At 50.5% G+C, this 23,865-nt stretch overlaps 2 protein-coding genes across 6 annotated transcripts in view; one reads left to right on the forward strand and one right to left on the reverse strand.

The window, feature by feature from the left end:
• Positions 1-11,145, reverse strand: part of LOC127473398 (phosphofurin acidic cluster sorting protein 1-like) — a 60,045-nt gene extending 48,900 nt beyond the window's left edge. The window contains exon 1 of one of the 3 annotated variants that reach the window (XM_051792930.1): positions 10,958-11,145. In XM_051792930.1, the coding sequence (XP_051648890.1) occupies positions 10,958-11,145 (188 nt within the window). The remainder of the gene's footprint in view (positions 1-10,957) is intronic. The other 2 variants (XM_051792932.1, XM_051792933.1) reach the window with 2 other exon arrangements.
• Positions 11,146-17,603: 6,458 nt separating this feature from the next.
• LOC127473403 (transmembrane protein 121-like) lies at positions 17,604-22,831 on the forward strand. Of its 3 annotated transcripts, none has more exons than XM_051792954.1 (2): positions 17,604-19,235; positions 21,298-22,831. In XM_051792954.1, the coding sequence occupies exon 2, from the start codon at positions 21,299-21,301 to the stop codon at positions 22,232-22,234; it is 936 nt and encodes a 311-aa protein (XP_051648914.1). In that variant the 5' UTR covers positions 17,604-19,235; position 21,298; the 3' UTR covers positions 22,235-22,831. The 3 variants fall into 3 exon arrangements, with proteins under 3 accessions (XP_051648914.1, XP_051648913.1, XP_051648915.1); XM_051792953.1 differs by lacking the exon at positions 17,604-19,235 and adding an exon at positions 19,305-19,603; XM_051792955.1 differs by lacking the exon at positions 17,604-19,235 and adding an exon at positions 19,819-20,078.
• The last annotated feature ends 1,034 nt before the right edge of the window (positions 22,832-23,865 follow it).

Genomic DNA, 23,865 nt, shown 5'->3' on the forward strand with positions numbered 1-23,865 from the left:
ATGCTGTGCTATCACAAGGAAGTTGTTCTGTAGACCTGGACAGTTGAGGCTGTAACCACCCTGGAATAGATCAACACTGAACACTTCTAACCTCAACAGAAAGTTTGTTTGGCTTGAAATCACACCTACTCTGAAGGAAGAGACCATGGAGCTTCTCTCACACAAATCTTGCCTGGATTTTAAACCGTGATCTATTTAGTTTTAGCTTCTTCCCAAAGAGAGTTCCGACATTGTGCATACCTCAGAGTCAGCTCTCCTTGAAAAGTCATTTACTCTCATAGTATTAGAAAAAAATAGGCTGTAATTAAGCAGAGTTATTAATCTTTTGTCACCTGGGACCTGAAACCTATTCATATTCATGTCAGTAGAAGTGTTTGCCACTACAATCAGGACTGCACCCAAGTGCCTCATCATTTCTCAGAAGAGAATATAAGAACTTCTGGGGGCCAATAACTGTTCTGCCTTCTGTTCACAGCAGTGTTTTGCTGGGATTTGACCACTTCTGCCAGCCCATCACCAAACATTTTGCTTTTCTGCATCTTGCCCAAAGAACACCATTCCCCTGTCACATGCACAAGCTGCCACAGTCTACAGCCCAGTTTCTTCCATATCTCACAAGTCTGCTAGCTGAGAAATAGAGGAGAAATAACCATGACTGAAGAGGTAGAGGTGGTGTTTGGAAAATGTTTTTCAAGATTCCTCTTCTCAAGAGCACAGAACTATCAGGATCTGTTCAACAGTCTCCAAAAGACACCTAAATCTTTGAAGGAAGTCTTTCCTTACCTACAGAAATAGACAGGACGCAAATTTTGGGGCCAGCTGTTCTCATGCTCCTTGGACAAACTCCAGGTGCTCAGTGTGGAGCCTCATCACAGTTTCTTCAGCTAATGGTTAAGGCATGGGGAGGTTCAATGATTTCCTTTATAGACACCACGTCCCTGTCTGCAAAGGTACAAAACCAAGACTTCTCTCTTCTAAGTGGGGTCCAACAGTGTTAGGATTAAAGTATGGCTGTAATTGGATTGCTTACTGTAGTAACACACAATAATCAGGTTAAGAGATTTCCTTTCCCTCCTCTTGGCTAGGCTTTAAGTAAGCAGAAGTTACAAGGTAGGTGGGCAGCTGTTAAACCTTTCCTCCTCCAATTGCTTAAGAAAGGTATTTAGGGTTGCTAATTTTGCCTCCTACTCATTGGTTTAAAGGCACATTTACCTATGCAGGGAGCAAGTGCACCTTGCTGTACAAACAATGAATGAAACAGGCTCCTTCAAATCAATCTCCTAACTCTGCATCTTTTCACATCATATACCCCCATGGACCACTGGAAAGATCACAGCTGAAATGGCATAGCCTGAAAATGCACTGTTCTCTCCCACCCCCGTTCCTGCACTTATATCGGCTCTTTCTAGGCTGCCCTCTCTCCTCCTTTCTCCCTCCTGATTCTCAGTACCACCCCACTAGAAAAACACAACAAACCTTGAGGATGGTTGAGAGTTACCGCCACAGCCCACCCAGGTACATCAGCCAGCAAAGGGGGGATTGGAAGACAGCCAAGTTCTCCATTAAAGGTACCTAACTGGACCACCAATCTCCCTCTAACCACTGATTTCTATGAAACATGGTTCTTTGAGACAGTTGCCCTTGACAAGCCAGTACAAAACTGGGCAAATGGATCAGAAGTTGAAAGAGCTGGACAAACATTGTGTACTTTCCTGTGTAAAGCTACAACTCGTTGGCTGTGTTGCTCACAATACTCAAACATTGGGGAAGGGGTAACAAAAAAGAAAAAGGAAAAGCAACTGAGGACAAACCATACCAAACAACTGTTGCCACACCATGTGGAGAGTTGCAGTGACACAACTACATGCCTTGGGTCCTGCTACAGAAAGACTTCATTGCTCTTGGCAGGAAGCAATTTAGATTCGAGATCCAGGCAGAGAAGCAAGATTTAATCTGTCTCTGCCACATTTTAACTGTTGCATGAATTACTTCGCCTCTGCTTCCCCTGACCCATCTTTTATCAAATACACGGAGTGAAACCCCCACCCAACACATAGCGTTTCATTGTAGCACATCATGTAGCACCTTCCACAACAGGAGATGAGACTGCCATAGCCTCCTGGCACCTCCTGTCACACAAGCTGAACACCAGATAATAAGCCCATTGTCAAGAAGCATCTCCTGAGGAAGCACTAGGATCTACCCAAACAGCCTGTCCCAGCATGCACAGCATGCTACCCAGCCACACAGCCATCAGCCCCTCTCATGTTCCACTGCAAGCTATGCAGATATTAATTGCCTCTAACAGGAGACACGTCTTTTCTCAGCGGAAAGAGCTCTTAAAACCTCAGCAGCGAGTCCAAATAATTTTCACATACTGCTCCCCAAACCTTACTCCAGACTCCACCAGTTCCCAGGGGATTCCCAGCTGACAGATGGGACAGCAAGGAAAACTCTGCTGGGGATCTCGCTCTTAGGTGGTGTCTCTCCAGTTGTCCCTTTACAACTGGCAGTCACCCTAGCACATTCAAGGAAAAGAGAACACTGCAGCAGGGAAACATGCATGAAAAAAAGTGGAGAGAGCAAGAACATGAGTCATAGCTGTGGCTTCAGGGAGAGTAAGGGTTATTTGAACTAGAAGAGGAGCAAGTAATTTCAGATCCTGGATCTGAATCTAAGCCTCACTTTAGTATCTAAACCGCAAGGTCATCTTTCTGCTCTATTTTCAAACAAGTTACTTGTTTAACAAAGAGCATGTGACCAAATTCATTGCTGATGCATAACAGCCTGCCTAGAAACGTTAGAAAGAGCTTACTAACCAATCCACAGGTCAGTGGTAACATGCTGCAGTGAACTTTTAGAATCATTTTTCCTAGGCAAAGAAAGGGTACATTACTTGGGAAACATCCCATTTTACCTGGTCATTGCTTTAGTTAAGATCACTGTGTTAAAACTTCCAGCTATTCACTTGGGATCTACCCAAAAGCCACCTAAGGGCAGACAGAAAAGAAGTGGAAGTCTGCAGCAGCACATTAAACTTGTTCATTTTAGCCATGCTGAAATCAGGCATCAGCAACAGTATGGCTAATGTCACAGAACTTTCTTCACAAATGTAACAGACTGAAATTTTCGTCTCCATGTGCAGCAGAATTGCTGCACCAGCTGTCCTCAGCTCCAAGCCTGCTTTAACAAAAGATGCTGCAGTGCCAGTTTCCCTGAGAGCAGCAGTCAATGGCTGCAAGGTGCAAATGCACCACACCTCCACGGAGCCACAGCACTAGCAGTCTGCCACGATACCTGTTGCTAAACAGCTCACTCACTGTGTCTCCAGGCTACAGTAAAATGTGTTAATGAATTAACCACCACAAAAGTGATTACAAAAACACCACTTGCAGCCTTGTCTGCAGAAAGGAAAGCACAAGTGCTTAAGGCACAGTGACAAGTACCTTTGAACCAAGTGTGAAAGTGCTAATGGGGATGCAGGACAGGCTACATTCTCACACTCATCACCTGGCAGAGTTTACTGGGTTACACCTCTAAGTCTGCTGGAGATGTGCCAATGTAGCCAAGCTGGGAAAGGCTGGTCAAGCTGGGAAATGAGGTTAAAGGTAGGTCACTGATACACACTAACTTCTTCCATTGTCCAGACTGTCCTGGTAAAGATCTCCACACACACTGACAAAAAGCAAACATGTGCCACACAGCAGCTTTGGTAAAGCACCGTCTAACAATTTTCCTACTAATGATGAACGCAGAGTTTATGTTTCATTACAGCTTGCTACTTCTGAAGTAGTATGGACACAGGACTCTGTCATCCCATCTACTTCCTCTGCTGTTATCTTAAGCTGGCAAGCACCTAGATCTGAATCCCTGCAGGCTCAAGAACATGGTACCATGGTATGTTACATCTGGGAAGAGAGTACAGAGGAGGGACTGAAGTGACACAATAACAGTGATACAGCCCCATGAAAGAGACAGTGTCAGACCAGCATAGGCATCCATTTTTGAGGCTTCTTCATAAATGTAAGAAAAACATTTAAAAAACCCCCAACACAACAGTTTAATTCTAAAGAGTTGCACAATTACGACTCTTCACTCAAAAGAATGATTCTAACCAAAGCTGGCAAATTTGTGCATAGGCTTTTCATCCACTTGCAATGTAAGCTGTACAGTGCCTGTACAATGCAGTTCTCTGCTCAGATCCTTGTGGGTGGAACGGGATCCCGAAACAAGGGTGACTTGTCCACACTTCCACAAATCAGTATGGCAACAGATAAAATTACCTCCAAATACGTACGAACATTTCAGCAATACACAGATGAGATGAACACTGTGTAAATGCACAGTAATGGGAATGTTGTCCTTTTGTCTGACTGGAGATTAGGGAGCACAATAGGCAGGAAAAAAGAGCTTGAAATGTCAAGGGACTTGACAAACTTCAAGGAAAAATTTAATAAATTATTCATACACACAGCATGCTGTGAAATCCAAATGGGACATCCAGAGTCTGTTTCTGACAAAGGAGCACACAAGAAAGGAAGGAATACTTGGAACAAGCAGCCTTGAGGATAAGGTATGAGAAGACTGAAAGAAATGTCAACTTATGCAACTGTATTTCAGGGGTGCACATACAAGACAGTTCAGAAAGTCTAAAAGAAGAAAAAAGCTGACATTCATTAACAGTGAGAAAAATCTAAAAGCCATTAAAAACAAGCCAAGTGCTTCAGAAATATAGTTCATCTGAAAAATAAAAACTATAAAAGAACAAGATGTGGTCACTACAGCTTCACAAGGAATAGTCTCTGAATTTTGAGAAAAAAAGCAGACTACTTTGAAAAGAGAAAAATTAAGATTCAGAATGAAAAATTGCTCATTTACAGGTATGCAAGTCAAGACAGAAGCATGGAAAAAACCATGAGAACAGTGCCAAAAATATCCACAGGCATGTGCAGGACTTTTGAGGTAAAGGAACAATGAGAAAAAAGTGAATGTATTGATCAGGCAGAAAATAAACACGCTACTAGAAGACAGCTGAAAGAACATGGGAGAAAATGCTAAACAAATACAAAAAATAGAATATAAAAATAAATATATATATAATGTAAATATATATATAAATATATAAATAATCTAAACAACACATTTAAATAATACGGATTCAGAGACACTACTTGAACTGTTACTGAAAAATGAGACAGCAGAAGAATCAATGAGAGGCATTGAACAGGCTCTTCTCCCTTGGTAGAGAAAAGGTATTAAAGAACAGGAAAAGAGTAGCAGAACCCTTTTCCAGGGAGTTACTCTTACTCTAGCCCTGTTACCATTGCAACAGTACAACACCTAATTGTTAGTGGTTTTCAGTTTTGGAAAGTGGAACTAAAGACATGAGTCCTGCTATCATCCCGAACCGTCTATACCGATGAGAATTTAGTTATCATATATGCAGAAAAACAGTTGAAATGCATAGCTGGGCATGGAACCTGGACATTTTTTGTCCAGGAGATGGTCCCATATGCACTGGCTTCGGATCTCATCCTACTTAAGATATGCTTGCTCTGAAGAATAAGAAACACAATAAGAAGGATCTACAGTGGAAGTTTAAAAACCAGCATGAGTAGGAAAATAAGGAGAACCTAGAAAAACTAGAATAGCAGCCAAAGGACAATAGGAGTTCTTATTTACTAAACAGAATCACTCACTGAGTTAGACCACTTGATACAGGGCAACAGAAAGAGCATGAGAGATGGCAGTGGACAGCATTATAAAGAAGCGAGCATTGCAACAGGCCAGCAGAAAATGCCAGTGTAATTTTGGGCTGTGTGCACAGAGGCTGAATCACACTGCAGAGCAGGGAGTGGTCTCTGTAACCACACGCAATATTTCAGGTGCTTGGACACATTGCATCTCTCCTCCCAGTCCACTGCAATGAGTATATTGAAGTATCCAAACAAAGCCTCATTTATCTAAGAGACTTCTAACTACAAAAGCAGTATCACTTAAGCTGTCTGCTTCACTGAAGGCAGACACGGGTTCCTGCTACCACATCCCACACAGAGGAGTAAGACACTCTCACTTCTTGTTTCCCAAAACAGTATTCACTAGCTTTGATGTAGTTAAAAAAAAAACCAAAACAATCCAAAACAGAAGCACAGCTTCCCCATAAGCTGGGATGCTGAAAGCACAGATAATAACAAAAGGTGTTTGGGAAATAACCTTGTCCATATGCTCATCTGGCATGCTATAAAGTGCAGTATGTTTCTTACCTCTGGCTCTCTTTTGGAAATAACTTCTGAAGTTGACTGGAGACATACTTTCAATCCAGAATCATTCCACCTTGCAAACAATTACACAAAAGCATTGGCACAGATTTCATCAAAGAACAGATCTGCTACAGGAACCCTGTAGGCTACTGGTGCTCAGCAATTTATTCTTTTGACAGAATAAAGGTCAGGGAATCTCAATCCCAGAGGAGGGTGCACTATACATCCTACATGGCTGCCAGTAATCAGTCACAAGTAACTGAGTATGCCAGAGGAAGCGGAATGCAGTCATGGTGTACTAGCACAATAAAAACAATGCAAGATTTTTGATAAGCCATCAGACAACTGATGTAACACAGCCTACCTAATGAATGAAACACTGGAAAGCAAGGCTAGGAGGCAGCATGACAGGTACTTCAAATAAAATTAAGCCCTCAGGGAAGCCACTACTGAAAGGAGCACATCCCCCATCAATCATACTCGCAGCGGACATTTGTCCGGAGTTCTACTAATGAGCAGAAAGGAGTAACAGACAGCCACTCAATTATTGTATGCTCAGAAGGGAAACATAACACTGCCAGAGAAGAAATCCCAAACGTGCTCTGCTGCCACAGAGAGCGACAGATAGCGGACAACACATCAGACTTATTATGGTTGCAGGCCTGTAAGCCAAGCCCACAATATTAAGAATAATAAGCAATCTGATGGCTGTTTAGGACATTTTGTTTTCTACATAGGACTAGAAGGAAATCATAATTCAAACATGGCAAATATCACCAGTTATAAGAGATTGTTTCCTTACAAGAAACTGTGGCCTCTCCCAAGCACTCCGGGTCTGAAGCTACTCTGGTTTGTCACGGCATCATAGTATTTTTTGAAGGAACAATCTGGAATCATTTAACTTTCCCAGAGGTGCAACTCTGTAGCTTATCCAAACAGAACAGATTTTGCTGAGGTTGGAAGTTTACAATGAAAATGTCTGATTTACCCAGGAAACCACTCAAGAACATCTCAGGAAGATAAATATATGTTATTCCAGCTGGAGTAAGTGTTTCTTAAAGGGACATCCAGTTTAGAGGCTCTTCATCACCAAACCAGCTTCACAAAAGGAAACTCTTACGGGTTATAGAAAAGACAGGCAATACTCTCTGCTGAGAGTAAACAGACCCCTGAGCCCACAGCAGCCCCTCTGTGAGGCTGCAAGATGCAGCCTCAGGTAGCTGTGCCAGAGAAGAGCACGTTCCTCCAGGCTTTATGGCAGGTACTGTCACTGCAAGGATTTCTGGACCTCAGGCAAAGGAAACCATGCAACCATCTGCACAAATGAAGTCTTAACCTACTCTCCGTGAGTTGTCAGGGTAATGGACACTGCCCAAACAGGATAATAGGGTTGCAGAGACAAGAACATTGACCTCATGGCACTTTAAAAGATCACCCTAGCTGGCACTTTTGGGATATTTCCAGTAGTACTTGCCACAACTGCTCTCATTTCAAGAAAACTATTAGGCTATAACTTTCCAAAACACAAGTTTGCCAAGTTTTAATGATACGGAATTCAGAGCATCTTCTGAAATTTAATATCCTGAAGGTACACATACAATGTCTCACAACGTGAGCCCAAACCACATGCATTTCCCTCAGTCGATGCTTTTCTAACTATCATAAGCAGGAGACACTGTGTTCAAGCACAACGTGTGGGTGGCAGCAAGACTTGGAATGTTTGTTTGCTCATGCATTGTACTGAGATATGAGGTACTGTGGATGAAACGGAGTGTATTTGAATCCTTGCAACGCCATTCATAGCATAATCTGTACAGGTACAATCTGCCTGAGCTCAAAATACAGTAGCCAAAATACAACTCTTATCTCTCACTTCTCACTAGAAATATGGCTACTTATCACTGAAACAACATCCACATAACACTGAACACAACAGCTGTGTCATGGAAGAAGTGAACACAATCACACAATCTTATCTTGTTTCCTAATTAAGAACTTACATTTATGGATGCTCAGATGTTAAAAAAAAAAAAAAAAGAGCAGTCCATTATAAGAGGTTGAAAATACCACTGTGGAACTAACAAGATCTCAAGCATGTTGGCTTAAATCTTTTCACACATTTTTTCAAAACATACTGCCTGATCAACACACAAAACAACGAAAACACAGTTAAGACATTACCTTGATGCAGATGGACATTTTACTTTGGCAAACCTCTAGTTCATTTCTTGCAGTCTTCTTTCAGTGAAAACTTGCTACTACCTTAATACCCTTTATTTTATAGTATTTATTTGCAAGGCATCACAATAAAGACACTCCCACCTCAAAAGACCACTATGAAGACTTCTGCTAAGAAGTGAGTGGAAGTTAAGGCTAATTGATTGACTCTTTTAACCAAAGCATGCTTCACACCCTGCAGCATGAACTAATCAGGCTTGCTTTCCTCAAAAGGCATTGTGATGGGAAGCCAATAATCCCTACCCCAATGGGCAGCCTAACTGAAGATACAAAGTGCATTTTGTTTGGTTACCAGGTGTTTACTTCCTTCTGCCTCTGCCCAGAAAATTCAGCTCTGCCTCCCCTGAAAACCACTTGAGCCAAAGGCATCTGGATCTAGGCTATGCTCAGTCAGTTCATAGGAAGGTCATTAATAGGTCACAGATCTCTCTCAACTTGGGTCTGAAATGAGAAAGACCCTGCAGAAGGGATGATACTTTCATTCTCCAGGCCATTTGCAAAAATAAATGTGGACTTAGTTCAGGGGCATATTCCTGATTCAGCAGGAAAAAACTTCCATTATGGCCAACAGTTGATCTTAGAAAGCCAAGACATCAAACATCTTACAGTGATACTACTGGACTGTTCCATGCACTGGGGCTTTTACTTCACAGTGCCTGTTTTTACTGGCCCAGACTGTCTCTGGCATCCTGAAGGCCTGGACACAATCTCTGAACTGTCCTGCATTAACAGCCAAGCACAGAGCAACCCCACAAAAATTAATCCAGCCTAGTCTCACTCCTGCAACAGCCAGAGCTGCATCTGCAGAAAACGAAACACCTATGAAGGAGCACAGGGACAGCCAAGACTGAGTTCAGAATAGAGAGTTCAGAAAAAGAAGCCATGTTCTATAGCATTAAAACCACTGGAAAGCTCTCCTTTCCCCAGATATGCATAAGGATGTAAAAATTGAGACTACCCATGGATAAGAAACAGAGAAGCAACAAGGGAGAAGCATGATTGCCCTTGAATGGATGTTATTTTGCCACCACTACCCCCCCCAAAGCACAGTAAGACCAGAGACCACTTGTGCTGGACACTGAGACAGTAAAGCAGAGTTTCTGCCTTGAAAAAACTAATGTCAAGACTAAAACATTATACAAGCACATCAGTAGAGAAAGAACACAGACAAACAATAAGTAAGCACAGTGCACAGACACACCATTAACCCAGCTCAGGTTTGGGGCTTGATCTCCCTTTAGTTTCAGTGACCACAAATACCTGCCTGACAGGTGCCCATCTGTGACCCATTCACTAAGGAAAGCTTGGGCTAGCTGAAGACTGGAAAACACAGAAGCACCAGTCCCACACTGGTCACTGTGGACTGTGACCACAGGCAGAACTTCTCCAGACCTGCTGACTCTACAGACATGGCAGCACAACATGTTAGAGCCATGGTCTCTGAAGGAAGAATCAGCATCGGCTTCTTCCTATCTTAGCAAATGTTGCATTTGAAGATATTCCAGAGACTAAATTTCAGATTAATTTAACAGAAGTTTCCTGTAAGCTGCTGTGTTAGATGGCTGCCCCTCTAGCTATCAGCACACAAAGAAGCTCATGCATTAGAACAAGCACCTACACAATGCTAATGGAAACTGTCCTCATGAAAAGATACAGGATTCACTGGCCAAAAACCAGTTCTTCAAACAACTTTCAGATGGATTACACACCACTTCTTCTTACCCACTGATTTCCTGAATCTGCCCCATAGCTCTCATGAGAAGACCTTCTTATCAGTATTTGATAAGATGAGTGAGCCAAAAGACACCCAGTTTGTTAACACATCAGGCACCTCCTGGCTCCAAGAGAGGTGTTTACAGGCACATCTAGCCTGGACTATACCCTTAACCACAGAGTCAGCGACGACATCTACACCACTCAGCTTGTCTCCCAGCTCTGCCAGAGATACAACTCTGAGTTCAGCTGGCAGCACAATGAATCCTTCTTGCTGTTCCCTGTGGTCTGGAGTGCAGGTGACACACTCCCACAGGCTCAGGGATGCCTTGTGGCCACTGCCCGGCTTCAGGGATCCGGCTGTAAGGCCAACCCGTTCACTTGGGAGGCAAAGAGGCAGCTTCCCAAAGCAGCACGGCCACGATGACACGCCCCGTTCTGGGATCCGTGGCCATCGCGGCACAGTCGCCAGAGGCTGCAACATGGAGGCAACGCAGCCGCGGTCCGGTGGTGTCCCACCCTGCCCCGCGGTCCCCGGGGCTGCTCCCGCGGGAAGCACGGCGCGGGCGCGGGCACGGCGGCCGGGGCTCGCCGCGCATCAGTCCTTGCCCGGGGCCGGCCCTCCCCGCCACCGAGGGGGCGCGGCCCGGCGGGGCAGGGATGCTGCAGGGCCACCTCCCCGCCGGCCCCGGCCGTGCCCGGGCTCACCGCAGCCCCCGCGGCTGGGAGGGGCGGGGTTGGCTCACCTGGGCACGCAGCTCGGCGCCGAGCGGTCGATCTCCCACGTGGCGAAGAGATTCATGGGCACCGGCACCGGCCCGGGGCCAGCTACCGCCATCGCGGCCGCCGCCCCGCCGGCCACCGCCGGAGGCCCCGCGGCGGGGCCCGACCCGAGCGCGCCGCCCGCCGCAGCCGCCGCCGCCATCGCCGCCATCCCGCCGCCGCCGCCGCCGCCGCCGCTGGCGCTGGGGGGCGGCGCGAGCCCCTCGCCTCAGCGCCGGCCTCCGCCCCGGCGCGCGAGCGCGCGCGCCCGCCCGCTCGCTCGCGGACCGTGGCCAATCAGAGCGCAAACGGGGCTCGGGCACGGTCCAACCGGAGCGGGGAGAAAGGGCGGGGACCGAGGCCGGTGGCGAGCGGCCAATCGGAGCCTCCGGGGAGGGAGGCGGGCACGGAGCGGCCAGTACCCAATCGGAGAGGCCGGTGGGCGGGGCTAGCCAATGGGAGCGGCGCCGCGGCCCCGGAGGGGCGGGGGGAGCGCGCGGCGTCGCTCCCTCTAAAATACGCCGGCCCCGCCCCGAGAGAGCGCGCGCAGGGGCGCGGCCGGGCGCGGGCGCTCCGTGATCCCCTCGGCCGTACACGAGCTGCTGTGCCGGGGGCGGGGGCAGAGACGTCCCGCTGGAGATCCCCAGGGCGATGGCGAGCCCGTGGGCCGCCACGGGGAAGGAGTACCCTCCGCGGGGTAAGCAGCCAGAGGGAGGGCCTGAGGAGGAACAGGGCAGATAGACCCGCAGGCATGGTGGGTTGAAGCTGAAAGGAAACCGAGAGCTACAACTGATTGTTTCCTCGAAACCCCGGGAACTCTAAGGGAACCGGCTGCAGGGAGAGACAGAGAAATCCACTTCAATCACAATGAACATCTCTCCAGGGGAAACGCAGCTAAAGGAGGAACCTAAGTGGCGGCTGGTGATGAGCAAAGGCCATTTGTGCTTTGGGGACCATGCCCAGAGCTTCAACAACTCTGAGAAAGCATCACAGATTGTAGAGCATGGCACAGCTGCAGGGCAGAGCATCCTTAGGGCCAGCACGGTTTGCAGGGACAGAGCTGGGGGCAAGCCTGTGGTACAGCAGCTGGGCAAGTGCATTGCTGTGGTTCTGTTCTGGCAGAAAGCATGAAGGTTGCCCTCCTGGACCTCACCTCTAGCAGGGCCTCAGAAGACGATCTGTCTGAAATGGCTCTGCCTCTCAAAAAAATTGGAAAGGAACATCAGAAAGTCAGAGAAATCGGAAATCATCAGAGGAGGGTGGTGCTGTTTGAGGGCTGATAGGAGGCAGAGATGAACCAAGAGCTGCAGTGCTCCTCATTGAAAACTATCTGAAAGAAATGGCCAAGTCAATAATGTTCAAAACAAAATAAAGAGAAGCCAGCAATTTCTGCAGGGATCTATGCTGCTCAATTCACCTAGTAGTGACAAAGTTTTCCGTGGATGCAGTTATTCCTGGCAGACTAAAATGTGGCTCATGCCAGTGGAGGAATTAGAATTTGAGAAGTGACAGCAGCACAAACTTGCAAAGCAGCCTAAGGCATCCATGGTTTCTACTGTGAATCTTGAGTACAGCACTGATGTTTTCAAAATGTTCTCAGTAAACATTTCAGGGGCACTTCCCTGAATACTGATGTCTACTTCTTGCTCCCTGCCCACCTTCCTAGCCCATTTCTGCATTTGATGAATGGCACAGATCCCAGCAGTTGCTCAGACCTCCTGACTTGCTCACAGAACAGCTTGATTGCTGCTTTGGTGCATTTTCTTTCCTTTAAGCAAGTCATTAATGTACAAGAGGACCTTTTGCTTTCATCCTTGGCAGCCGTGGTTCTCTAAGAACATTTGCTAAGAGATCTTAGCAGAGGCCTTTGTGGAAGTCCAACTGGATCAAGGATGAGCTGCATTTTCATAGCATTCTGCCAATGAATATGAGAACCTTGTTTTTGCAGCAGGAGAGTCACACGATGGTCATGGCCTTATCTCAGCATTTTCACCCATCTAGTTTGACCTCAGCTGGCTCAAATGGGTATCACCATGGCCTTTCCCCAAAAGCAGCTGACTACTCCAGAGAACCCTCCTAGATCTGTGGGCTCGAAAACCCATTGCAGTCCCCAGCTGTTTGCTTTAGTCCGTTTTCTTTTCAGTCTGAGTCACCATTCCTGACTATTTGTGTGGTACTTTAATAACATTGAGTGCTCCAGGTTCTCAGGGATGCACTCTGTCATAGGTTTACTTGTTCTAAAAGACCAAGCAGGGAATTTTTCTTTCTCCTGCATCATTGTGAAAGAAAGATGTTGAACGGGGGAGGGTGGTTTGGCTAGAGTGATTCACACACACAAAAGAACTGGCCGACAGCCCACATTCCAGGCTGATAGCCCTCAGAAGACTGGGGAGGGGGAGGTGATGAGGTTTTTTTTCTCCTCTGAAACGGCAGGTCACTAGACTTTTGCCCTGACTCAGGGAGAGTGTGTGTGTGGAGGCATTCCAGGGTTCGTTTTGTTTTTCAGCGGGGTCATCTGGCTGCTTCTGGCCCCGGTTCACCTCTGTTCTCCTGCGCCCTGTTCTGCCCCCAGCCCGGACTTGTTCAGATTTCATCGGAGAGGTTTGGCCCTTCTGCGAAAGAACCTTTGGGGGAGTCCCGGCCGGAGCCAGCCGCCGACAGCGTGAGTCTGTGGGAAAAGCCCCTTTTTTTCCCCCTCTTCCCCTTCCCCTTCTGGGTTTGGGGAATCTCCATTTCGGCTCCTCCCGCGCTCCGGGGCCCTCACGCGGCGACCGCCGGAGCCCGACAGCGCCCCCTGCCGGCCAGCAGAGAGCAACTGCAGGCTCTGCTCCTCCAGTGACCCAACAGCGCCCCCTGCCGGCCCTGGCTAGAATTGCGCCAAAAGGCGGAAAGTGCCGAACTGGGTTTTTTTGGAGGGGACTTTGGGTACAGGATTGGTGTTCAGTTGGTTTTGTGTTCTTTTGTTGTTCTGCCAATACGCATATATCCTTTAATAATGTGCTGTTATCTTTTCTTTCTCCATACTTCCTCAATTGCAGCCTCTTAATTTCAGATTTACAGAGGGAAGAGCTTGGTCTTCCTCATAACTCATCTTCCTTAGCAAAACACTTCAGTCTCATTAAACTGAGACACACTCTCACTTCCAGGACACCAGAGGCACCTCTCTGCTCAGCCCAGGGCAGCCTGCTGAAGTGATGGCCCTTGAACACAGCCTTCCAGGCAACTCCCAAGGGCTGGCAGTCCTGCTGCTCCCCTTGGCCACTTCTCCCCTGCCTTCCCGAAGGATGCCCATCGTTTCCAGCCACCTCTGCTCTGCCCTGTGGCTGTGCCACACTTTACAATCTGTGACACTTTTTCAGAGCTGTGGAAGCTCTGAGCATAGTCCCCAGGTCACAAATGGCCTTTGCCCATTGCAGTAACCACTTGCAATTTCAGGCTGATGAGATTCCTCCTTTGGCTGCATTTCCCTTGGAGGGATGTTCAGCGGGATTCAGATGGATTTCTCTATCTCTCTCCCTGCAGCCTGTTCCCTTTATTTCTTGCCTTAGTGCAGCTTACTTGTTTATTTTGGCCTTCTGGCTTTTCTACAGATGAATTTATGCATTTGTTCTCAGGCTGTTTCAATTTGCCTTGTTTGTCTGGGGGCTTGGCTACACAGCGCACTCTTCATTTTCTCCTGCCTTCATGTTATATTGGCTTTGTGCCTACAGCATGAGCTACCCACAACTGTGCTCTTCCACACATGGTAGCTTTTCCCTGCCTTTGGGGTCAGAATTTTCATGTGTTTGTCATACTAGAACCTGGTTATCTTTCAGCTTAAACAGAGATCAGTAGAGTTGCCATCACATTCAACTGTGTCCCCATCTCCTCTTACACTGAGACCTTTCTGCGTGCCAACCACCAGCTGTTTGCTTCATTGTGGATGTGATCCTTGAGCACATCAGGGAAAGTACACAAGGAACCCTTGTTCTTTAACATCCAGGTAACCAGCTTGAAATCTGCCTCCAGAAAAGCCCTTTTACTTGTTTTTTTATGTGTCACTGCTATCCAAATGGACTATGCCCATGAGCATGCCCAGCACTTCAACACTGTTTAGAGATATCATAGCAGACAGTACCTTTGCTCTGGGCAGACAAGGTGCCACAATGTGCCTCTATGTGTTGGTCAAGCCTTTAGAGGACACCCGATCCCTTCAGGCCATCATTTTTCTCAACTACACTGTTTCTGGAAGAGCCACACGTTGTCTTTGCCCCTGAACAAGGTTGAGGTGCAGCAAGACACAGCAGCTGCTCTGGAGTAGAGCATTTCTGTTCAGTACAGACATTGCTGTCAAGCTGTCATGGTTTTAGCTATAATAGCACCTTTTGTGTTCAAAGCCACGTTTTCTCCCTCATCGCCACAACCTGCAGGCACCTTCTGCCAGCAGCCCCAGCCCAGCCCAGAGCAGTGGGAAAGTTGCGCCGTTCTCAGGCACCAGGCCCAGTGCAGGCTCGTTCTGCTGTGTCCTGGGCAATTTGGGGCTGAGAGGGGCTCATCCTGTGCTGCTGGGGGTGCTACGGTGTCTCAGTTTAATGAGACTGAAGTGTTTTGCTAAGGAAGATGAGTTATGAGGAAGACCAAGCTCTTCCCTCTAAGCAACTGTAAATCTGAAATTAAGAGGCTGCAATTGAGGAAGTATGGAGAAAGAAAAGATAACAGCACATTATTAAAGGATATATGCGTATTGGCAGAACAACAAAAGAACACAAAACCAACTGAACACCAATCCTGTACCCAAAGTCCCCTCCAAAAAAACCCAGTTCGGCACTTTCCGCCTTTTGGCGCAATTCTAGCCAGGGCCGGCAGGGGGCGCTGTTGGATCGCTGGAGGAGCAGAGCCTGCAGTTGCTCTCTGTGGCCGGCAGGGGGCGCTGTTGGGCTCTGGCGGTCGCCGCGTGAGGGCCCCGGAGCGCGGGAGGAGCCGAAATGGAGATTCCCCAAACCCAGAAGGGGAGGGAAGAGGGGGAAAAAAAAGGGGCTTTTCCCACAGACTCACGCTGTCGGCGGCTGGCTCCGGCCGGGACTCCCCCACTCCTCGTCGACGGGCACAAGCATGGGAGCAGAGGAGGGAAGGGGCGGCCTCCTCCCCCAAAGGTTCTTTCGCAGAAGGGCCAAACCTCTCCGATGAAATCTGAACAAGTCCGGGCTGGGGGCAGAACAGGGCGCAGGAGAACGGAGGTGAACCGCGGCTAGAAGCAGCCAGATGACCTGGCCGAAAACAAAACAAACTCGGAGCCTTTACACGCGCACACACACACTCCCTGAGTCAGGGCAGAAGTGGAGTGCCTGCGGTTTCCTGAGGAGAGGAAAAAAACTTACTTCCTCCCCCCCCCCAGTCTTCTGAGGGCCATCAGTCTGGAATGCAGGCTGTCGGCCAGTTCTTTTGTGTGTGTCAATCACCCCAGCCAAAGAATCACCCTCCCCCTCCCTCCTTCAGCATCCCTCTTTCCTAATGATGCAGGGAAAAGAAAAAAAAATTCCCACTTGGTTTTTTTAGAACAAGTAAACCTGTGACATACGGCTGGGGCTGGAGGGTGTATAGAGGATATTTGGAGGGGGCTCTGGCCCCGCGGCCTGGATGGGACGGGCAGATGCTGCTGGTCACACACTGCCCCCCATGCCAACGAGCCAGGAGTGTGTCTTTGTCCTGAGCAGGCTGCGTAGATCTGCACTGGCCCCCGGTGGCGGTGGCCCACACAGCCATTCCCAGGGCTGGCCCCACACCCAGCCCAGCCTCCAGGCCCTGGGACAGTGCTGCATCACCAGTGCTTGGGCTGCTGGTCCCTGCTCTGCCACTCGGGTACTTCACCTTGTGAAGGGCTGGGGTGGCTGCACTATTTGTGTGCTCCGGATTCAATGCTAAAAGCCTCAATTTTCAAAATCCTTATGAGCCCAGGCTGCCATGATTGCATGTGTTACCAGCTACAGTGTCCCCCTCTAGGTACATCCAGGTGGTCCAGCATGTGTACTCTACCACAGCTTTGCACTAAGTGCCCCTTAACTTGCTGGTTTTCCATGATAGTCCTTTCTCTCTTCCTCTGAGTTGCTTGCAGCAGAAGTAGCAGCATCCACTCTCTGTACCACTCTCTGTGTGATGCTGCATGTAGCTGTGTTTGAAATCAAGGTTTTCCAATAGACACCATTTTTTCAGAGGCCCAGCTTGCACCCCATTACTCTATTCCCTCCATTCTGTATTTTTGACAAAGTTCCCTGAATTGACTCTATATTAATTCCTTTCTTTTCCTACTTGTCATGCCCAATTTCTTTCTTCTCCACTCTGATGTTGCCTTCCAACACCTTGCTCACATTAGCCTTTTTTTGTGATGTTAAGACATCTCCTAGCACCCTGTGATCAGCTTACTCACAGGCTGTTCCCCACTTGTTTGGAGGTTTTTTAAATTGCTTTCCTAAACGATGCCCACCAGTTCCAGCCACCTCTTGAACTCTGGCCAGATTCTGGGGGTCACAAGCATCTTTTGGAGCAGTTGAAGCTCTCAGCATGGTCCCCAGGTCACTACCAGCCTTCCCCCATTGCAACCACTGCTTGCTATTCCTTGCTGACAAACTTCCTCTGCTTCCTGCAGTTCCCCTTTAAGGATGTTAACCAGATTGGATTTCTGATGGATTTCTCTGGCTCTCTCCCATCAGCCTTAGACTGCATTGCTGTCACTGCCCTAGAGGGACTCTTCAGTGACAACAGTGGGGTGCAGGTGTCACAAGCAGCACAGGGCTAAGCTGAGGATGCTTTTTCCCCCAGGTCTGAAGCCAGCAGCAGCCAGGGAGCAGCTATGTGCCTGGGAACCCTGGTGTACCCCCTTTGGTTTCCTTCAGTTTTGTCTCTGATACAGCTACTTCCACATATGAACTCTGGCACCCTGGTTCCAGCATCATGTTTTAGAGAAGCACAGGTATCTGCTCTTGCTCTGATTCCTTATTTTTATGTGCCTCGTTAAAGCAGTTCTTCACTGCTTCCCACGCAAATGTTGTCACCTCCCGTCCTAGTCTCTAGTGAAGACTCAGGGGTTTTATGATTCCAGCTCACAGATGAATCATCTTATCTTTAGCCGCACTGCTTGGTAGTGACCTCCAGCACCTCTGTCCTACCTCCGTCACATAGGTACCTCTGTGGTGTCCCACTCCCTGGGCACCTTCATAGACAGAAACCCCTTGAACCTGCAAGAGATTGCTCTGATAGCAAGTGAGAGCTGGTGCTTCTGCATCCAGTAGAAAAGAGCTAGTTTTTTTCTGTGTCAGCTTGCCCTCTTGTGCCTCACAGAGCTCTCCACTGAGGTTGAGTTGCAAGGTTTCATTTTTGGAGGCAGGTTGTTTAGGCTGCTTTGTTTTCCTGCTCTTTCAGCCCTTCTGGGGATTGCTGCTTATTCTGGGGCTAGGAGAATGATCCCACAGCCAAACTCTTTACCTTGTTGTACCTCTGTAAGGCAGAGCTCTTCACAGAGGCCCTCCACCTGCCTGCATCAACTAGTCCACACTCACCATGGGACACATGAGCTAAGCCTGGATGCTGGTCCAATGTCTCCACTTGCCATGGACACTGCAGATGGGATTCATATGTTCATGGTGCCACTCGAGATGCTCCAGGGCATCAGATACAACAAGGACCTATGGCTACCCTGTCAGGAACAAGGTGGGCTGCATTTCCCCTGGCACTCTGTCACTTGCACTTGTCCTTGGTCTCAGGTCTATATCTGGTTTTGCTCTTAGCCCATCTCCAGAGATCCAAGAGCCTCCCTGTCTTCCAAAAAATACATATGTTTACAATGAGCACTTTAAAGCCAGAAATACACTGCCAAACCTTCCCTATGTAGCTAAGACCTAAATCACTTAGAAGCAAGTTCAGAGTTAAATGCAATAAGCTGCTTAGGCTGATAGAAGAGCATTTGCAGAGAGGTATATCCGCCAAGGTAAGGGAAACCTTTCACCTTCCCTGGCTTGGTTTATCTGCACACAAGCCCCTGGCTGTGCCAAGCCCAGCTGTACCAGAGTCCTGAGGAGCTGGAGCTCCCAGGATCCTGCAGACCAGCGTAGCTGGGTGCCAGGTCACGGAGGTGCATGCGTTCCCCCGCCTCCTCCACCAGTGAGGCCCCAGCAAGGAGGGGCCCTGGCCCCAGTCTCTCCTGGAGGGCCGGCAGGACCCTTGTCAGCCCAGGCTTCCCTGTGCGCCACAGGTTTTCCTGGGACCACTGCTGGGCTGCGGCCGTGAGGGGTCTGTGTCAGTCCGCGGCAGGGCGGAGGGGCAGGAGGAGGCCGTGGGGTGGGAGGTCGGCTGGAGGAGGGAGGGGGTGCAGGACGTGGCCCCAGGGCGGGAGCTGATGGGGACGGCAGGGGAGCGGGAGGGAGCCCCGCCGAGGGGCCCCGGGGGCGGCGGGCAGAGAGGAAGAGGAGCAGGAAGAGCGGCGGGCGGCGCCGGGCCCTCCAGTGAGGCGGGGGCCGCCGCAGTCCCCGCCCGCCGCCCACCGGGAGGGGCCAAGCGCCGTCGCCGCAGAGCCACCGCCGCCGGGCCGCGCCGGGCGATGCCGCGCCGGGCCCGGGGCCGCCGCCGCCGCTGCCCTGCGCCCCGGGGAGCCGCCCGAGGTAAGCGGGACCCTGGGGGGCCTGCGGGCCGAGCTGCCGCGGCCGGCGGACAGCGCCCGCCCCGACGAGGCCCGGCCGGCGTGGGAAGGGGGCTCTGGACAGGCGGGGTCGGGGGCGCCCGGGCACCCAGAGGGGACACGGCCCGGCGGGGCGGCCCCACTCGGGCCCCGGGGTGGGCGTCCGTGCGGTGAGGCCGTGCTGAACCGGGGCTTGGGGTACCCCCAGTCTCTCCGGAGGCTCGGGAAGGCCGTGGAGTGACAGGCGGGTGAGCCCCAGCCGTGTGGCGCGCTCCAGATGTGCCACATCCATGAGCATCTCCAAGCTCACCGGCCTCTGATCTCTTCCCCCTGAGAGGCACCTGTGTCTGGCAGCTTCAGGCTTAGCTGCCTCCCACAACATGCAAGGATGCTGCTGGGCCCAGAGATGCACGACTGTGCCGGACACCTGCTCCCTCAGCCAAAAAGCAGGAGTTCAGGTAGCTTGTGCTCAGGGCCCTGTGCCATCAGTTTCAGCACCAGGAGCATCCGTGTGCAGAGGTGACCATTAACTGTGCGGTCTCCATCCTGCTCTCAAGTGGCTTGCTCCATGGTCAAATGCCACCCACACACTGCCCACTGGATGACCAGGATGGTGTCCTGGTGCCCCTGCATGGCCCAGGTGTGGCTGAGGCGAGCTCTGCGTGGGCAGCCATCGTGCAGCACTGTGCCACACAGTCATCAGCCCAGCTTCATCCTCCATTTCATCCGGGGGGCTGGCTCCCCTCCAGAGCAGCTGCTGAGTTGTGCCTGGCGAGGCCCCGACTCTGTCCTCCCTCTCTGCCTCTGACAGCAGCTGCCTGCAGCTGTGCTTGGTCAGGGGGAGGGAGTCTGACAGTCCTGGTGCCATACAAGGCACGCAGGGTCCTTTTGGGGACGGTGCTTTGCTCTGCCCCAGCCCAGGAAAGCTGAGCATCCTGCCAAAATTGAGGGCCTGTTGCAGAGCTCCTTGTGTCCTGGAGCTGTGGGCTGGTGCTGCTTTTCCTTGCTTTCAGCTTATGGTGTTGGGGCAGGGTAGGCATGGGCAAACAGCTCTAGGCAAAGCTCTTGGAGAACACAAACCTGAAGGAAACTGAATATTGGGCTGATTTCTTCCCTCCCACCCCACAGGATAGCTAGGCTAAAAATAACCCTTCGTCTTGTGCTGTGCATGAGAATAAGGAGACTAAAAAGAACAGTCCTGGATCATAGCAGTTAAGGGCCTGCTTGGGTTAAATGCATAGTTGTGGTCTTATGTGCCTTGGGGGAAAAAATATAACCAGTGCCACTGGCTGGGAAGTCCCATGGAAAATAAGGCACATACCCTTCATGGTGGCAGAGACTAGCCAGTGAGATGAGCTACCAGAAGGGGCAGTGGCATCCGAAGTGCTTGAAGTGTCCCAAGTGTCCAGCCTGTCCCACTATGTGCAGCCTAGAAGCTGGGCTTCAGACATCATGGGCCACCGGGATGGCCTGGTCAGGAGTCTCAGGAGCACTTTGGCTAGAAGTCTGCAGGTTTGGAACAAACCAGGCACATAGGATGGTTGAAATCTATGAACGCCTCCCTCCCTTCTTTCAGCCATCCACAGCTGTTGGGGAGAGGGCAGCAGAAGGGGGCCCAAGGGTGGGGATAGGAAATCTCAGCAACTCCCTAACAACCCTGCTTGTTCCTCTGTGCAGGATGGTTCCCCCACCACCTGTCAGCAAGCCCCACGTGTGCCTCTCCACTGTGCTCATCATGACCAGCCTCGTCCTCATGGATGCCTACCTGGTGGAGCAGAGCCAGGGCTCCAGGAAGTTGGGCATCTGTGTCATGGTGGCAGTGGGTGACTTGTGCTTCCTGCTGGTCCTCCGCTATGTGGCCATCTGGGTCGGGGCAGAGGTAAAGACAGCTAAGCGGGGCTATGCCATGATCCTCTGGTTCCTGTATGTCTTCGTTCTGGAGATCAAAGTCTACTTTGTGTACCAGAATTATAAAGCTGACCGGAAAAGCTTGGACCTCATAGCTCGCAAAGCATTGACCTTGCTGCTCTCCATCTGCATCCCAGCCCTCTACGTGTTGTTGGTGGCCACGGAGCATATGGAGTATGTCAGAACATTCAAGAAGAAGGAAGATCTCCGCAACCGCCTCTTCTGGGTCATTGTGGACATGCTGGATGTGCTGGACATCCAGGCCAACCTGTGGGAGCCACAGAAGAAGGGGCTGCCGCTCTGGGCTGAGGGCATCATGTTCTTCTACTGCTACATCTTGCTCCTGGTCCTCCCGTGCGTGTCCCTGTGTGAGATCAGCATGCAGGGCATTGGCATCGTGCCGCACCGGATGATGCTGTACCCCATGCTGAGCATGCTCACTGTAAACATCACCACCATCTTCATCCGAGGCAGCAACATGGTCTTCTTCAGGGACGCCCGGGTCTCCAGCATCTTCATGGGCAAAAACATGCTTGCCATTGGGATGAAGGTCTGTATGTTTGTGCAGTACCAGCGGCACCAGCACCACACACCTTCGGGGCCAGACCTACAGCACAGTGACCCAGCCCAACTGCCCACAGTAGGGCTGCGCAAGTCCCGGGACCAGCCTGCCTGCCCCGAGGAGCTGGCCCGGGACAACACGTGACAAGCCAGCAGGAGCTACATCCTGGGCACCACCATGCCTGGCAGTACCGACAAACCAGAGGCCGCTGAGCTCCCCGCCTGGACAGAGGGCAACGACCCTGCTCCCTCCCTCCCTGGGCGAAGCTGCTCAGGGCCTCGAGGGTCGCATGGTGAGGGCCCCCTGTAGTGGCCTCCATAAGGCTGCAGAGCAGTTTGAGACCTCAGCACCCCACCAAGTGAAACAGGCAGCAGAGTAGAGGAGGAGGCCAGGGTTGCCTGCCAGGTGTTGTGTCTGGCTGGGGCCAGGCAGCCCTATCTTGTGCCAGGCTCCCCCACCAGTGCTCCCCATACAGCACGGCCCTCTGGCCAGGCAGGGCACCACACAGGGACACAGCAGGTCACCTGCTTTACTGTTGTGGATGGCCCTGGCTCCAGTGTGGTCCTTGGCAGCAACCTGCTCCCCACTGTGTAAGCCAAGGCCCCCATGCAGGAGGAGCAACGCCTGGACCTTCCCCTGCTGTCACCCCTCTCAGCCAGCTGCAGGCCTGGGGGGACCCAGAAAGGGGTGACTGTCCTTTTTTGTATTATCTCCCTCTTTGCAATAAAAGACCTGAGCCCTGCAGCCTTCTCCTGTCTGTGTCCCTGGCAGCAGGCAGATCCCCCCACCACTCCTGTGTGTGCATGTCCCTTGTGTGCCTGTAAGTCCAGCTGCAGTGCATGTGGAGAGGCTTGCTCAGTGACTGCCTAGGCCTGGGGAGAGCATCCCAGATACCTGGCTCTGAACATTTGGGAGAGGAGAGGTGGGTCCTTGTGAGAGTCAAGTGGGCTCTGAGGGTGTCACTGGTGGGGTAGGTGTGGCAGCTTTGTCAGTCACCACTGCCTGTGCACAGCTGCAGTTACATCAACTGGTACCAGCCATGCTCAGGGACACCCATAGCAAGTCCCCACGCTTCACGTGGAGGGACACCAGTGCAGGTCTGGAAGGGACACACTGCCCGAATCACCTTAGAAACAAGGAAAATAACCCAACTGCTTGAGGCTGGGAGGCTACAGGAAAGAGCAGCTTCCTGGCAGTAGGAGGCTCCGTGGAGATGGTGGAAGCATCTCCTCTTGGAGCTGGTGTTGCCATGCTGCCGCCTGCCCAAATACCCAGTGACACCTCACTACTGGCTGCGTTGGGCAACGCCCAAGGACTTCCCCTGCTGCGGGGTGCTGGGCCCAGGAGCTGGCACGTACAGAGGCCAGCAGGCTCACTCCTCACTACTAACGTGCTGAGCAGAAGCAGGTGACATCCCAGCGAGGATGCTCTCCTTGCAGGCTGTGCTGGTTTTAAAAACTCAGCGGGGAGAAAAAAAGTTAAGACTGCTCAAGCCACCCCTTACGATGGTGGAGAGGGAAAACAAAAAAAGACTGCTAGAGGTTAAAAAACGTTAGTCTCACAATTTTACTGAGGTAAAACTCACAAATAACACAGCAATACAGAGGAAAAATAATGGTTTACCCACAAAACCAACAAAGGTAAAAAATTGTTACGTTCCCCCCCACACACCTAGGGCAAAACCAAAAGAAATGGTTCCCGTTCCCACTGCGCCGGCCCCGCGTGGTCCAGGGGAACAAAGAAAACAATGTGGCAAACGAATCCCCGCGGCCCGA

The sequence above is a fragment of the Manacus candei genome, unplaced genomic scaffold (assembly GCF_025592945.1).
Source record: "Manacus candei isolate 608988 ecotype Guabito, Panama unplaced genomic scaffold, ASM2559294v1 h1tg000035l, whole genome shotgun sequence".
NCBI classification, from domain to species: Eukaryota; Metazoa; Chordata; class Aves; order Passeriformes; family Pipridae; genus Manacus; species Manacus candei.